The sequence below is a fragment of the Apium graveolens genome, chromosome 9 (assembly GCF_009905375.1).
Source record: "Apium graveolens cultivar Ventura chromosome 9, ASM990537v1, whole genome shotgun sequence".
Classification (NCBI taxonomy): domain Eukaryota; kingdom Viridiplantae; phylum Streptophyta; class Magnoliopsida; order Apiales; family Apiaceae; genus Apium; species Apium graveolens.
This window is the reverse complement of record NC_133655.1, coordinates 230,985,976-231,001,495: the sequence shown is the minus strand read 5'-3', so window position 1 is coordinate 231,001,495 and position 15,520 is coordinate 230,985,976. Positions and strand designations below refer to the sequence as shown.

The 15,520-nt window shown below is 33.8% G+C and overlaps 1 protein-coding gene across 1 annotated transcript; it reads right to left on the bottom strand.

Moving 5' to 3' along the window:
* Positions 1 to 910: 910 nt before the first annotated feature.
* LOC141683444 (BTB/POZ and MATH domain-containing protein 2-like) lies at positions 911 to 5,148 on the bottom strand. Its single transcript, XM_074488175.1, has 4 exons — positions 4,399 to 5,148; positions 3,116 to 3,464; positions 1,787 to 2,063; positions 911 to 1,316 (listed from the first exon to the last, which is right to left on the bottom strand). Exons 1-4 carry the CDS (start codon positions 4,821 to 4,823, stop codon positions 1,135 to 1,137), a joined length of 1,233 nt encoding a protein of 410 aa, XP_074344276.1. The 5' UTR covers positions 4,824 to 5,148; the 3' UTR covers positions 911 to 1,134.
* Positions 5,149 to 15,520: the final 10,372 nt, after the last annotated feature.

Below are 15,520 nucleotides of genomic sequence, written 5' to 3'. Positions count from 1 at the left end.
AAATACAACAAAATTAGTTTGAGACCTTTTTATAAACACGGACACACTTGATTATTAATATATCCATCGTACTCAATAAAATGTATCATTTACTATCAGAGTTTTCTGTATATTAATTATTATGATTTAATTAAGTAAATTTGACGAGGTTTAATTTCTCCTACATATTTAGAAATTTTCTAATTAACACTATTAACTATTAAGTGATTTATTTAAGCTGCATCCATTGCACGTATACTTCTGATAATCAAATTACACGTATACTTTTGATAATCAAATTTATCAAATTCAGGCATTTGAAGGAATATGAAGGCTACAAGTCGAATCTTATATCACTGTAATGAAGTGATAATGTTACAATGCTTAGGCCTAAATAAGCTCGTGCTTGTAGTCTTAACAAAATTAGTTAAATTATCAAGATTTGTGCTAATTTGACGAAAACTCTATTGTATCAGATAATTTAATTTAACAGTGATATACCCAGAACCTCTCAAGAATACCAGATTCCAATTCAATTTTAAAGACTTTCTTCTGGTATAATTTAACGATTTTTCTGTGGTGTGCCCATTATGTCTATGAGCACATACTAAACACAATTTATAACAAATATATCAATCAAGACGCCCCATACTTTATAAGTTTTAGTGTTTATCATATGTCTTACGCATCTAACAGTTTACTTAAACCACATAGAACTTCCCAAAACTAAACTCACTCCAATTCAACTTCGAATAGTTTCTGGCATTATTCATCTACTTCTGTGCATATTTGACATAAAGTTTGATATAAAGTCTACTGCATCAGACAATTTATATAACACGACTTAGGAGCAAGACAAGATGCACTAAAATTGTCCTAGGCAAATTAATTGAGCTTGCATAAATCACAAATAAAGATAATTGAGGACGGATGCCAGCAAACATAACAAACATTAATATTACCAGGTACAATGATACAACAGAGGAATAAACAAACAAAAATACCTTAATATTGACATATCAATTAAAGGGTTTGGCCTGAAAGCCATTAATGCTACATATATGATTGATAAGCTATTGAACAATCCAGAAGTTACCAAGTTCTGGAGATTACAATCATTACTGGATATAACAATCTTGAGCACTGTTTCTTTGCTCAGTAAATTCTTTGTTTCACCCGTCTCCCATTGATGTCAGCACCGTCAAGGGAAGTTTCATTCCTATAACCATAGGAAATAACAGAATGCTCACTGATCCTTGCTACACACTCCAACAATTCGGATATTACAGAAGGGCAACTCTGCTTCAAGTAATCAAATCCATCAGTCTGCATTACAGCTGCAATAAAACAAAATGGCGGTTTTCAATTAGTATGTCACGTATCTATAATTTTAGAAACAAAATTTATATAGACCACGGAAACTTCAAAGATGAAATGTCTCCTTTAAGTCATAGATATTGAAGGAGCAACCAACCAAACTATGCAGAACTGATACAATATCAAAGTAGATCTAAATATACTTTATCTGATACAATATCAAAAGCACCACGGAACCAAACATTGAAGATGAAACTACAGAACATGTTGGAACTACCAGAAAGCTAATGCATAAATGATATATGTCATTATGTTAAACTAAAACTTAACCGTAGCTCTTTTTTCAAAAAAAAAGGAATAAAAGACTATCTCTATGTTACTAACTTTAATCTAAGAACATGTTACAATAACACATACCAGTCAACCTTATTTCCATCAGGAGCTATCATGCATGTTTTGGCAACCATTAAGACTAGTGAAAAAAACCAACCTTTCAAATTTTCAGGAAGCGCAACAAATTTGAGACACACAGATTTCAGCTGAAAACAATGATGCTGATCTGCTAAAGCTAAAGTTGTGGCTACAGTATTAATAGCAACATCCTCACAAAGCTTAGTCTCACAGAGCGACCTGAGCCTAACAAGTCCATATCTGTCTGCTGCAGCTAGCAGATGCTGAGCCATTAAAGAAGAAGCCCATTTGGTAGTTAAACCCCCGAGATCTTCCATGTCAAGAAGAGCATCCCAGTATATAAAGTAAAGTAATGCCTGCCATTAATATTTTATTATAGAATAAATATCAGGTCTAAGGTCAGACAATCTTACTTGCTCAGTCAAATATTGTACAACAAAATTTAAGCATCCAAAAATAAAATAGTTAAAATCCAGGTAACCATCTAGAATATATAACACTAGATGAAACGATCTAGACACAAGTGTACTACAAGGGAATAGGGATAGGGGAAAAAGTAGAAAATTAGCCAGAAATTATTATAATCACGCCAAGACAATACACAATTCTTTGCAGTATACAAAAGAGGTCATAATATGTGAGGCACATAATACATTATTTCAGTAAAATCAATAAAATAAGATGAAAAATTGGACACTAGATTTAAAACCATTGTAATATCTTCATCTTAACATCTATTAACAAAAATAGAGCTGTTCTATGACTTAATTTTAAGGATACTTAACACCAAGAAGACAGCTATATTTTGTTTTTTCCTTTTCTAAAAATTGTACCAAAAAAGTTGTAATTTGATGCCCTTAGCTTCAAGTAATTAGAAAATTTTTCTTTCTGATAAATTTTGTGTTCCCCTAAAATTTCGGTTGCAGGTTAGAGGTCTTCTGAGATGGTGGAGGTTAGTGACTTCAACACCCAAAACCACTCTCTTTCATATGAAGAATTCAAATGCACATCTGGATAACTTCTATATTCTTTCTATTGAAATGACCACTTGCATCACATAAACACACATTAGTGGTAGCCAACAACAACCAGTCTACACAAAGAATGTAGGATATGAATTTCAACTCTAAATGTTAGGCACTATAAGTTTGAATAAAACCAATTTGTAATCACTATTACAAAGAGGAAAAAATAAAACATCGTATACAATTTTGTTTACAGAAAGTACATGGATTTCAGACAATATCAAACATATAATTAAATATATTCTCCGTCCACGGATTTTCCTATGTTGAAATAAGCAGAAAACATCTCAGCATAAACAGCATATCAAACTCTAAGAACTTCTACAAGCAAAATTAATGTTATCCATTCAGCTATGCATCCCAGAACATAAATGCTTACTAACCTTAAAAACTGAAGCCTCCATTTCTTCAATTTTGATGCATTGTGTGTCCCTATCTTTCATTGGACCGAAAAGTTGAGCCTTGAAAACAGGGGAACGTGTAGCAAGAACCAACTTGTGAGCCGCAAAAAACTCACCATCAACTTCAATATTCAAATCAGCTCCCTCCCCACTTTCTAAAAGCTGTCCAAAGTGCTGACCAATATCCGAAGGTGGTGCGGATATAGAGTAAATCTTGGGACCCTCTGTTTGCGATTTAACAACCCCAACAGTACACTTGACCAAGAGGCAATCATCCTTTAGGTAATCCGATGTCTCGAGAGTACTTCTTTTAAGAAAACGTTTGTAACCCCTGCACATAAGTAATTTAAGCCACCAATATCAGTTTAGAAGAAAATGGAAAGGGTAAAATGCAGGTAGACTGAAGACCCTAGCTTTCTAACTCAGTAAACTTCTTCACTAGTTTATGTAAATTATCAAGGTAATGGATTAAAGACTTATGAGACTATATTAGTCAAAAGATAATCATTTGATCATCTCAAATACTATACTGGCACAGGTATATACTACAAAAACAATTTCACAATATCCAAACCACATGACATATGATGGCTCATCAGCTAATATGTGATAAAAGGACCACATTGACAATCTAAACCAAATGACTAAATAAAAATATTTATTAACCAACCTGAATACAACCAAAAAAAAAAACCAAACAATCCATTGCAACCGCATAATAAAACGTAAAAGCAAATATATAGTGGATACAAGGGAAATAACAACGAAAAAACAGACATTCAATCACACTTGTCATTTTGCATTCCAGATAAAAACACCATAGCAATTCTTTCTTCGTTCCTAACCAATCTTATTTTATACAATATTGCAACACTAATAGAGAGTGCCTCATCCACCAACCCTAGAAATTTATTCCTGATGTGAGGGAAGAATGAAAAAGTAATGCCATAAAATGTAAAATTCTCCACTCTTATCCGCAGGGTACACACATACAATAAATTCCCTTTCACAATTACCTAATACATACAAAATCCAGTTTCGAATAATACACCCAAAAAATAATACACACAATACACCCAAAAAATCCCAAACATTCCACCAATCACACATGTCAACCAAAAATTAGCCCAAATCCATTCACAATACAAGCAATAATCCAACTAATATCACTATACCAGAAGCTAAACAAACACAATTCACATAAAATACATAACAATTCACCAACAACAAATTCAACCACAAACTAACGAAGATCGAAACTTTACCACATGCTTCCGCGATACTTAAGTGTATACGGACCGCTATCCAAAACTCTCCCGAAATGCGAATGAACCTTATGCCTCTCCTTCCCACTCTGATCCATTAAACTCAACTCAAACAACGCCCTAACATCCGTCCCCTCACTAGCCAACGCGATAAACAACGACACGTAAGTCCCATTATCCTCAGTACTCTTCCCATCAGGATAAAAATAAATGGCCCACAAATGTCCACCCACAAAGAAAGTATCAGACGCAACGTATTTCCCAATCCCCATCCCTTTCAACAACGAATAGCCGCTGATTTTGAAGTCGTGGGAGCCGTTTGTGGTGTCGGTGAGTGAAGTGGAGGTAGAGGTGTGAGAAGAGATGGATGAGGGTCTGGTGTTGCTGGGTTTTTGGGTTTGCTTTGAAACCCTAGTTATCTCCATGATTGGGCGTTTTGTTTTCTAGGGTTTGTTTCAAAATCGGCGAATTGGGTATTCAATTCAAGGTATGAAATCGTAGAATTGTTAGGTTAATTGAATTGAATCGGATTAAATTGGTTAAATTGGGGGTTTTATGAGATCAGATCTTGGGTTTCGTGGGTGGTGTTAGGATTGGGGATTGTGTGTGTGTGTATGTATGTATAGGTTGATGGGTTATGTGAGCTGAGGAATTGGGATATGATCGGAGAGAGATGGGAGAGAGATAAAATGGAGAGAGATGGTGTTTTGGGGGAAGAAATGAAGGAAGAATGAATGTAGGATGATAAAGAGGGAATATATAGAGGCTGCCCCGACCCGATCGGCTTCCCTCTTTAACTTTCTTTGTCCTTTTATGTTCGTTTAAGGTCAATTTGTTATTTGCTTTGGCAAAAAATATTTATGTGAGATTCGGGATTGGTTTGTTTAGAAATGAATGAATTAAATACTAGATTGAGATTTAGAATTTTTATCGAAGATTGTATGTTTTTGTAGAGAATTTTCAGTTTCAATTGAAATCAATAAATTTTCTTTCCACGAAAGAAAATAATGACAATAATTTTTATTATCAATATCAATATATTTCTAAATTTTAGCAGCAAAGATTTCAGCAAATTATAATATTTATCCTTCCTTTCAAAAGAAGATAAATTAGACTCTTTTCCTTTTTGATAAATGTACATTCAAAATATGGATCCTCCAATTATACATGTGTTAACTCAACTTACAAAACTACTCTTTTTTTATAATAAAAAATTGATTTAAGTTGGATAATCCGATTATACGGGTAAAACTCATATAAATCAGATCAAATTAAATATCGTAAAATCAACCGCTTAACATGATTGTTGCCATAACAGACCTATCATTCGTCCTTGATTCATCAATGTACTTAAAATCAAATTCAAATTTACACCTGCTTTTATCCATGGTAATCTCTTACGATTTCTGCATTTTTTTGTTTAGTAAAGTACTCTATATTATTTTTGGGCTATAGATTTCTGTAGTATTTTGGCATGAGTGCATCTGGAAATCTATCTTCTCAGAGACAATCTAATATTGATTCATGATTTTTTTCATATGCACACAAAGGTAAGAGTCTTTGATGCAAACACATTATCTACAATTTGTTATATTATATTATGGTTTACTGTTGTATGTGTTCTAGGTTCGAGTAAAAAAACCAGTCAATTGTTTACAATTTTCTCTTGGCAAAGAGAACTCTACGTAGTTCGAATATTTTGATTTCTCTCAGTTTTCGCCTTTAAATGGTTGATAAATGAATATTAGTTATTGTTGTGAAATACATGCTTGTACCTTAACAAGACTAAGACGGTTTGTCAACCCTAAGTAAGTTGTATTGTTATCTTAGTTTGTATTTGTACTTGTAACATTTTAAAGTCTGTAAAAATGCAAAGGAGCATACTGGAGCCTTTTTCTTGAAACAGTATCAAGCCTAAGGATTCTATCTGGAAGAAGATCAAGATGATCATGCCTCAGAAGAATTTTGAAGAAGCTTGGAGTTGATTAAATCTGTTTGGATAAAAATACTCTAAGTCAAGATCTCTACAAGTCACAGATTTAGTGTTATAGAGAAGTCATTCGAGAACTCCAAATGACTTATCGAGAAATCAGGAAAGCTACTCGAGAACTCAGAGAAATATCGACAAGTCAAGAAGACATGAAGGTTGGAGATATCGACAAGTCATTTCTTCACTAGAGAACTCAGAGTTATCGACAAGTCTACATTCATTAGAGAGCTCTGAGTTATCGATAAGTCAAAGTCCACTAGAGAACTCAGAGATATCGATAAGTCAAAATTCACTAGAGAACTCTAAATTGTCGACAAGTCAAAGCGAAAACATGATGCTGAGAGATCTCGACAAGTCAAAGTTCCATTCGAGAACTCGGAGACCTCTACAAGTCTAATTCACTAGAGCATTAGAGATCTCGATAAGTCATTATACTTATCGAGATGTCAAGATCTCTACATGCCTAATTGAAGATCTCGAGTAAAATTCTCAAAGTACAAAATCAAAGACCAGTTCAATATTCAAGATAAATAATCAACAAACAATCCAACCAGTTGGATTGACAAATCTACAAAAAGCAGCTAGAAGGACGTGCAAGATGAATGGTGAAGATTAACTGACAGAGGAAGATCAAGATAATCACATAATGCTAAATATATGCTAAGCCAGAAATGGAAGAGTTACTTTTCTATAAATAGAAATGAGAAGTGACAGTTTAGAAAAGTGAATAGCATGTCTTATTGCATACTGTGTAAACAAGCAGTTAACTGAGTTATAAAGTTAACACTGGTCTTCTTTCAGTTGTAACAATCTAGATAGTATCTTGTAATTCTCTCAAGAAGAAGTTAAGCTCTTTAATCAAAAAGCCTAGAAATTTTGTAGCAAAACATTCTTGATTTTTAATATAAAAATTAAGTGAGTTTTGAAAAGATTGTGTTCTTGTTCACTGCATGTTTATATACTGCATTAACACATCTTCTCTACAAGATTAAATTTACTTTGTTCAACCAAAACCATTCAAGAAAAGCCTAAAAATATTAAAATACATTCACCCCCCCCCCCTCTGTGTGATATTCATTTCCTAACAAGTGGTATCGGAGCAAAATATGAAAGTAAACAGATTCAAGATCTTGGAAGAATGAATACACAGAAAATCAGTAGCATCAAGATTCTTAATTTTGACAAAGCTAACTACACTCTATGGAAGAAGAAAATGATGTTGTTCATAAGAATGGCTAATCCACTGTATGTTCAGATTCTCAAAAATGGGCCCTTCATTCCTATGGTTATAGTTGATGAATCTACAGTTGGAGATATGGTTATTCTAGCTCATTATGCTCCCAAGGACCCTGTAGAATACTCTGAGCCTGAGAAAGAGAAAGTCTCCCTGGATAGTAGCTTGCAGTTAATCTTGATTGAGTCACTTGACAATGTAATGTACAATAACATTGTCAACTGTGACACTACAAAACAGATCTGGGAAAAGTTAGAGATATTGTGTGAGGGAACTGAAGAAGTTAGGTCAAATCAAAGAATAATACTGATTTCACAGTATGAGGGTTTTATGGCAAAGCCAAAAGAAAGCATTATTGATGTGTTTGAAAGATTCAATAAGCTGATAAATGACTTGCAACTTCATGACAAATACTATGAAGCTGAAGAAGTGAACTTAAAGTTCTTGCTTACTCTCCCTGATCATTTGGAACAGAAAATCTCAGCAATCAGGGAATGGAGAGACTTGAGCAGAATAACACTGGAAGTTCTATATGAAATTCTCAAAACATATGAACTAGAAATGATTCAAAGGAAATCATTGAGATCTGGTCAAGGACATGTTGTAGATGGCTCAAGTGCTTTAATTGTAAATGAAAACCAAACATTCAATGATGAACCAAGATCTCAAACTCCAGTTGTCTAAACAAGTGAGCAAAGAACAAATGATTCACATGAACAAGTCATTCTGGAATTGGAAAAAAATGAGTTCTACACTCTTGAAGAACTGGATGAGCTAGATCAGTCAATGGCCTATTTGGCTAGAAAATTCTCTAATATTAGAGTAAAGAATCCAAGATACTTCAAGAGTAAAGGACAGTCTTTCAACAAAGACAGCAGCTAGAAAGAAAAAGGGAAGTACAATTCTGATAGCAGGAATGGCTACAAAACTAGATCTGTTGACAGATCTAAGATAAGATGCTTCAATTGTGATGAACTAGGCCACTTTACTACAGAATGCAGGAAACCCAAGAAGGTAAAGAAAGACAAAGCTTATCTTGAACTGGAAGCAAAGTATGAAGCTCTTCTGAAAAAGCAGCAAAGTAAAGCTTACATTATAGAGGGAAATAGTTGAGATGATTCAGATAATGATGAAGATGAGGAAGTTGGAAACTATGCTCTAATGGCTTCGGAGCAAGGTGAATCATCCTCATCAAAAGCACATGTACCAACTCTTACCATCATTGATTTAAATGTGAATCAATATAAGGAAACTCTTGAAAAGATGAGCACAGAGATGTTTCACATTCATACAAGCATGGTGGCTGCAAATGAAGAAGTGAGCAGATTGACAAAAATGAATGAGAAGCTTGAGAATGAAAAACAAGGAACTGAGTTGTTGTTGGTGGAGCTTGAAGCTTTAAAACAAGAAAATGCTTATCTAAAGAACAAGCTCAAGTGTGCAAGTGAAGTTGAAGCAGTGCTCAGGGAGAAGCTGGAGAAAAATGAAGTGAACAATACGCCATAGATGGCATATCTGAACATTTGAGGGGGGTTGTTACCTTAGACTATGTTATTGTAGATGTGAAATTTTCACCCTATCACAACACCTACACTATGCGCGTTACTAAAACTATAGGACTGTGTTGCCATATGCCACTGAGGTGTTAAGTAGAGGTAACATGATATAATGTGTTGTTATAGACTAAGAATAAAAGAAAATTTAAATTTAAATTTAAACTAAAAATAGAATTTATTTTTATAAATATTTGATTTGGATAAAATAATTCATTGATTTAACCCGGAAAGTAAGATTATATCAAATAATTTATTTATTTACATTTTATAACCATAAAAAAAGTTCATTTAAATTTAAAATTTAAAGAATAAACTTTAATAGTTAGTTTAATAAATCTAATAAATTTTATTAAAATGAGTGAAATATCTATTTATAGAAAAATATCTTAAAGCGAGTAATAGTTTTAATTTTTATAAATAATTAAATTAATTATCTTGTTAAATTATATATAATATGTAGATTTAAAAGTATTAAATATTTAAATAATTAAAAAACAAATAAATGGTGAAAATAAAATGTGTTGGGCCTGTGAAATCTTGTTTGGGCTTGGGCGGCCAAATTTTTAACAAAGCGAGGAATTGAAAATTTTAACAAAGCGGGTATTGATAAAAAAAATTCCCCCTACTCGATTCTTCTGGGCGATTGTGAAAGAGGGAAAGTTAGGGTTTGAAGCGACAGATTTGTGTTTCAAGCGACAGGTTCGATTGGTGTTTACTTAAGGTTTAGAGCATAGAATTTGAGTTCGATTAGAGTTAAAGCATATCATTTCTGTTTCGATTTGGGTTGGACCACAACAGTTCGAAAAAGATTTGGGTTAAAGTTCTTCATCAATTTCAAGCTATAATGGGTTTGATTTTGAGGTATCTCTTCCCTATTCGAATTAACGTGTATGGGTGTAAGATTTTATGTATGTTTGAGTTAATTTGTTTGAGATATTTTGTATTTATTTTATTTGGGTCGAAGATATGTGATTTTGAGGTAAAAAATAGGTTAATTTGGCCTAATAGTTGTCCTAAGGGATGTTTAAATAGGACGAAGGAAGTAAAAGATTTGGTTTTCTAAGTGTCGTTTTATATCTTTTATATTTCATTTACATTTTTTTATTTTGATGTCATGTAATGAAAGGGACTAAGCTGGAGTGGCAGTGGAATTGCCAACCGTCATCTAACAGCAAGAATGCTACAGCTGGAATATTAGACTTTCTCATGGATGCAAATATACATTTAAGTGTATGATTATTCCTTAATCTTATGTATTTTGTGCTTAATAATTTAATACTGAATACTGATATGTTTCATGTTAGGTCACACACACTGTATAAGGGGGTTGAATACAGTGTATAGCACAATCAAGTCGATTTAAAGAACATTGTTAGTCCCTTAACAATCAAACAAGAATTACAGAAGGGGGGTTGAATGGAATTCTTGAACCTTTTTCTTTGAATCAAATGGTTCAACTCGATAACAACTATATCTGTTTTAATTAGCACAATGCGGAATATGAACTTGAGTGAATTAAAACATAAGTGATTAAAAACAAGAGTATTTAAAAACTTTCTGGTGGATTTAAACAATTCAACCAGAGATATATATAATATATTGAGAGGACCCTGTGTACAGAAATGTTCACAGCTGCTTACAAAAATATACAACTGCTAAGAATTACAGGAAATGCTAAAGATAGTGCTTACAAAGATTTCTCTGTGTTTTCTTAGCTCTCTCTCTGGTGTATGTGTATCTTGTTGTTTTTGCTACTCTCTTGGTTTATATATATATATTACCAAGATTACAAAGTCAAAAGAACTGAATAAATGTTAAATATAACAGTCTTGAACTTTGCTGCTTTTCGTCCTCTAGGACCCAGTAAAAGGGCTTCCACAGTGTGTCTGTATCCAACAACTCGGCGGCTGTGTGTCAGCTTTCACTGTTCAACTGATGTTTTGAATCTTGACATATTCATCCGTCGACTTCTGGATCATCCGTCGATGACTTAGTTGATCATCCGTCGACTGCTGTGTTAAACATCCGTTGATAGTCATTTAATCATCCGTCGAAGCTTTGTTAATCATCCGTTGGTAGCTATTTTGGCACTTGACTTCACTTCACTTATACAGAATTACAAGACATTGTTTATATACAGTTAATCAACCTATTCTGCATATCTAGTTGAAGTCAACATGACTTATATGCTGCTACAGATCTTATACAAAGGTGCATACAACACTGTGCTACAAACTTATTATTACATAAGCTACTCACTTGATGGATAATAAGTTAATCATCCGTCGGGACCAAAAATGAGTTATCCGTCGGGACTAAAAACCTTATCCGTCGAGTGCTACATTATTTCACTAAGCAAAATCTACTTAGACATTTTGTTAAGGTGATCATCAAGTACACAACATATTCACAACAAACACAGATAACAAATCACAGATCTTATTTAACTCAATAAGTTCTGTTACAACGTGAAACTGTCTTCTCTCAGTGATGAACAAATATCACGAGAGCTGCTAGGGTTACAATGAATAATATTCTCAATAATGATAACACGTATAGTGTAAACCCTATGTCCGTGTTTATATATTACACAGTTACAAGATCTTCTAATTGATATGGAATATAATTCTGCTTCCTAAAATATATCAATCAGATATCTTATTTCACAAGTCTTCTATTCTTCATAGAATTCCTTCTTCATGCACATCTCTTCTTATGTTTGTCTTGATCCTCTTTCCTTTCAGTCAATAACTTTTTCATCTCTTCATAGAAGACCTTTTCTGAACTTTATGAAATTGATCTTCTTCCAAGCTTTCTGTTGTTTTCTTCAATTTGATTCTGGAGCTGTCTGTGGAATTCTAATTCATCAGAATTTGAGAGATCTAACATTTCTTGCATCTCCAAGAGAGTCTCATTGCTGGAGATACTCAATTGGTCTTCTAATCTGAAGAATCTTCTCACACCTTTTTCATCCCTGAATTCCATCAGCCAGTAGGGCCTTAGATGCACTCTACTTCCAGTGAAAGGAATAGTTAGAGTCTTTGGAAGTGCATCTTTGGCTCTAATGCTCCTTAGTTCTTCAATCTTCTTTAGAACCAGTCTTCTAGCTGTCACATTGAATCCATAGTTCTTTTTGAAAGATGAATAAACTTTTATCAGAACAGATTGGCTCTCTAGAAAAATCCTGTGAAGTGGCCATGTTATCTCCTTTCCTCCTCTGTACTTGAATACCAACCTTTCTGGAAGGTTCCTGTAGGCATCAATCCCCCTCACTTCATCTAGTTCATCTAGATAGAGGTTTAGATCAGAAAATTCTTTGATGTCACAGATGTACAAGTAGTCTCTCCTATTGATCTTGAGTTGAGCTTTGACTACTGACTTGGATTGGAGAGGTGACAGCTTCACTTTCTTGATTGCCCTTGATTTTGTCCTTCTTGGCTTTGTAAGAATTGGCAAAGAAGAAACTCCATTCCCTCAAAATTAGAACATTTGTTTGCAAAAGCTTTTGTGATGCAGTCAAAGAAGAAACTCCATTCCCTCCTAATGTTATTTCGCTTCAACTGACCCAGCTTTGCCAAAGTCTGTTCATATCCCAAACTTGCCATGAAATTCTGAAGAACAGCTTCCTCAGCAGTTGTATAGATGTTGTTCTCGGGTAACTGCAATGCTTTATGAACTGTAGTCAAGGTGACAACATGCTCATCCTCCCCTGCGGTAAAGATTATACTGGGAGACCCTTGAGCACCACCATCATCATAAACACCACTTCTCCAAAACTCAAGCACTTGTGGTCCATATATAGAATCAGGTTGGGTTAAAGCAAACCCAATATCAGAAATCTTTAGAAAATCCTGAATGAAATGAAAGTCTGATGCAGCTTCAGAGTTGCTTAAAATGGCGGAGTAGTTAGTAGGAACAAATTTAGCTCCGTCGAAAATAATATCTTTAGGCGCCATCAGAATTTAATGAGAAACAGTTTGCCTGTAAGGTGTTTGATAAAATGTGTAGTTGAAAAACAACGTCAGGATATGAGAGAGTAAAAGTAAAGAAAGAGAGATAGTGTGTAAAAGTGAATAAAAGATTGTAAAATCTTTTCTCTTTCTTACTTATACTTGGTTAAAAAAAACGTTGGACACCTGTCAGACACGCATGTAAAAATGGTTAATGGGCACGTGAAAACAGTAATCATTACTTAGCACATGCAGTTTTTCAAGAAAAAAAACCGTTCCACTTACCAAGTAATCCCATTAATCGAGGCATTACAAGAATTAAAACCGTTCCCACTCACAAATTATTATCACCACGAACCCAATATTCTGACTAAATAAAACTGTTTAGAAATGACCAACAAATAAATCAAGTAAAAATACCACCACGTCAGCATCAGAACTTGACTATTATCAGAATTTAAAGGTCATCAGAATATTGTTTCATCTTCAACAGAAAACCTGTTGCTCCAAAAACTTTTTCTCAAATCAACAGAAGTTAATCAAAACATTCATCAGTAGATAAAGTTAAAATCGATGAAGTAAAGATTAATAAATTTGTGTAATTAGATAATTTGAGAAACACAGAACAAATCTTGCAAGTAAAAGAAATTTCATTGATATATTTGAGAAATACATTTCATGAAATTTAGCAATTAAATGCAAACATTACAAGATAGTCCTATGCTACAAAACTTAACATCAACAGCCTTAGTCCTAGCCTAAGAAAACCTAGTTGACTAATTCCTCCTGCTGTTGACGAAAAGCACTGCAAGACGGATAATCCGTTCTTGCTGAAGAAGATCAGCTCTTCTCTCTTCCTCCAATCGGTCAAGATGAAGCTGATAGTCCATTTCGAAGAACAAGAGGTCTGTATGGACCTCCTGTGGAACAGAGTTCCAAACTTCTTCAGGAATGGCGGTGATATGCCACTCCTGCTGCCACTCAGCACATCGCAATACCACATTATAGGTTCCATAGTTTAGGAAGAGGGTGTAAAGAACCATGGTTGTGAATGTTTATTTAGAGAGAGTTGGTGAGCAAATAAGAGATGTGTTTTCTGAGATAAGATGTTGGTTTAAATAGCCAATAGACTATCAGGAGATGCAAGGAATATGAAGAGGTACAGGTACAATTAATTATACCTCGTCTCCCTAGACTTAGGAAAATACAAACAGTCATTGGAAGTGAAAAACAGGGTTTAATGCGCACAAAGAACAAGTAATAATTACTGTGCAAAGGCGTGTTCCACTAACCCTAAGTGAATTGACTGTTAATATCTCACCCGTACATATTCTGATTTAAAACACAATTGTGTCAGATTTTAACCCAAGTAAGTCAAGTAAAGAATCAGAACTTAGACTTATATCAAAAATTCACAGTCATCAGAACATGACTTCTTAACTCGAAAAGTGAATGTTTTATTTCTGTAATTCTTCACACAAATATTGATATGGTTTCCTCAGAACTTAATCATCAGAACTTCCATCAGAACTTGTCCTCAGAATTTATGCAAATGACACATTAACTGTTCATCTAAAATAACATTGATCACCACAGTAATTTTTATCATTCATATGGAGTGTAAGTGTGTGCATTCAGCTAAATATCAGACAAAGAGTAAAGTCTGATTCACTTCAGTATATCTTAAAAATAAGGCATAACTAAGAACTTTACTCAAAATCTGTCATGATTCTGAAGTCTACTTTAGAATGAGTTCATGCATAAGTCCACCTCAACTGTTTTATGCTCATTTTATGCATCTTTTAAAATTCCTTTTTACAGTGGCTTCTCAGTGTAAGTGAGTCACGACTGCTTATCAGAATTTATGTTGTTTATCAAAGTATTTCTCCAGTAATCAGAGAATGTGAAAAGTCACCAAGAAAATTTTATTTTTGCTTTTCTAATGCATATTACTTAATACCAGCAATGCACTTGGGTCGTCCCTTTCACATATATTTTTCTCTAGATCTCAAAGGAGTACCTGATATTTATTCTTTTCTTTTCTTTTTCTTTTGATATGTGAGGTTTATCAGCACTTAGTACATTCATCAGATTTACTAACATCAGAACTTAACAGATAAGAAGCACTATTCTAGTTTTTGACTTAGTAATAAGATACACAAAGTAAACTTTAACTAAGCTCAATATCAGAATTTGCTTGTGTTAAGAAGGTTCCACATAAATAATTACTTCAAACATGAGATCTTTAGTATATTAAAGACTAATAAGTCAGTATCTAGCACAATTATCCTCATTGGATTGAATAATCACAGAAACATTCATATCACTATCAGAGTTTAGAAATTCACATCAGACAACAATCAGCACTTAGAACATTTTTCATTAATGCACA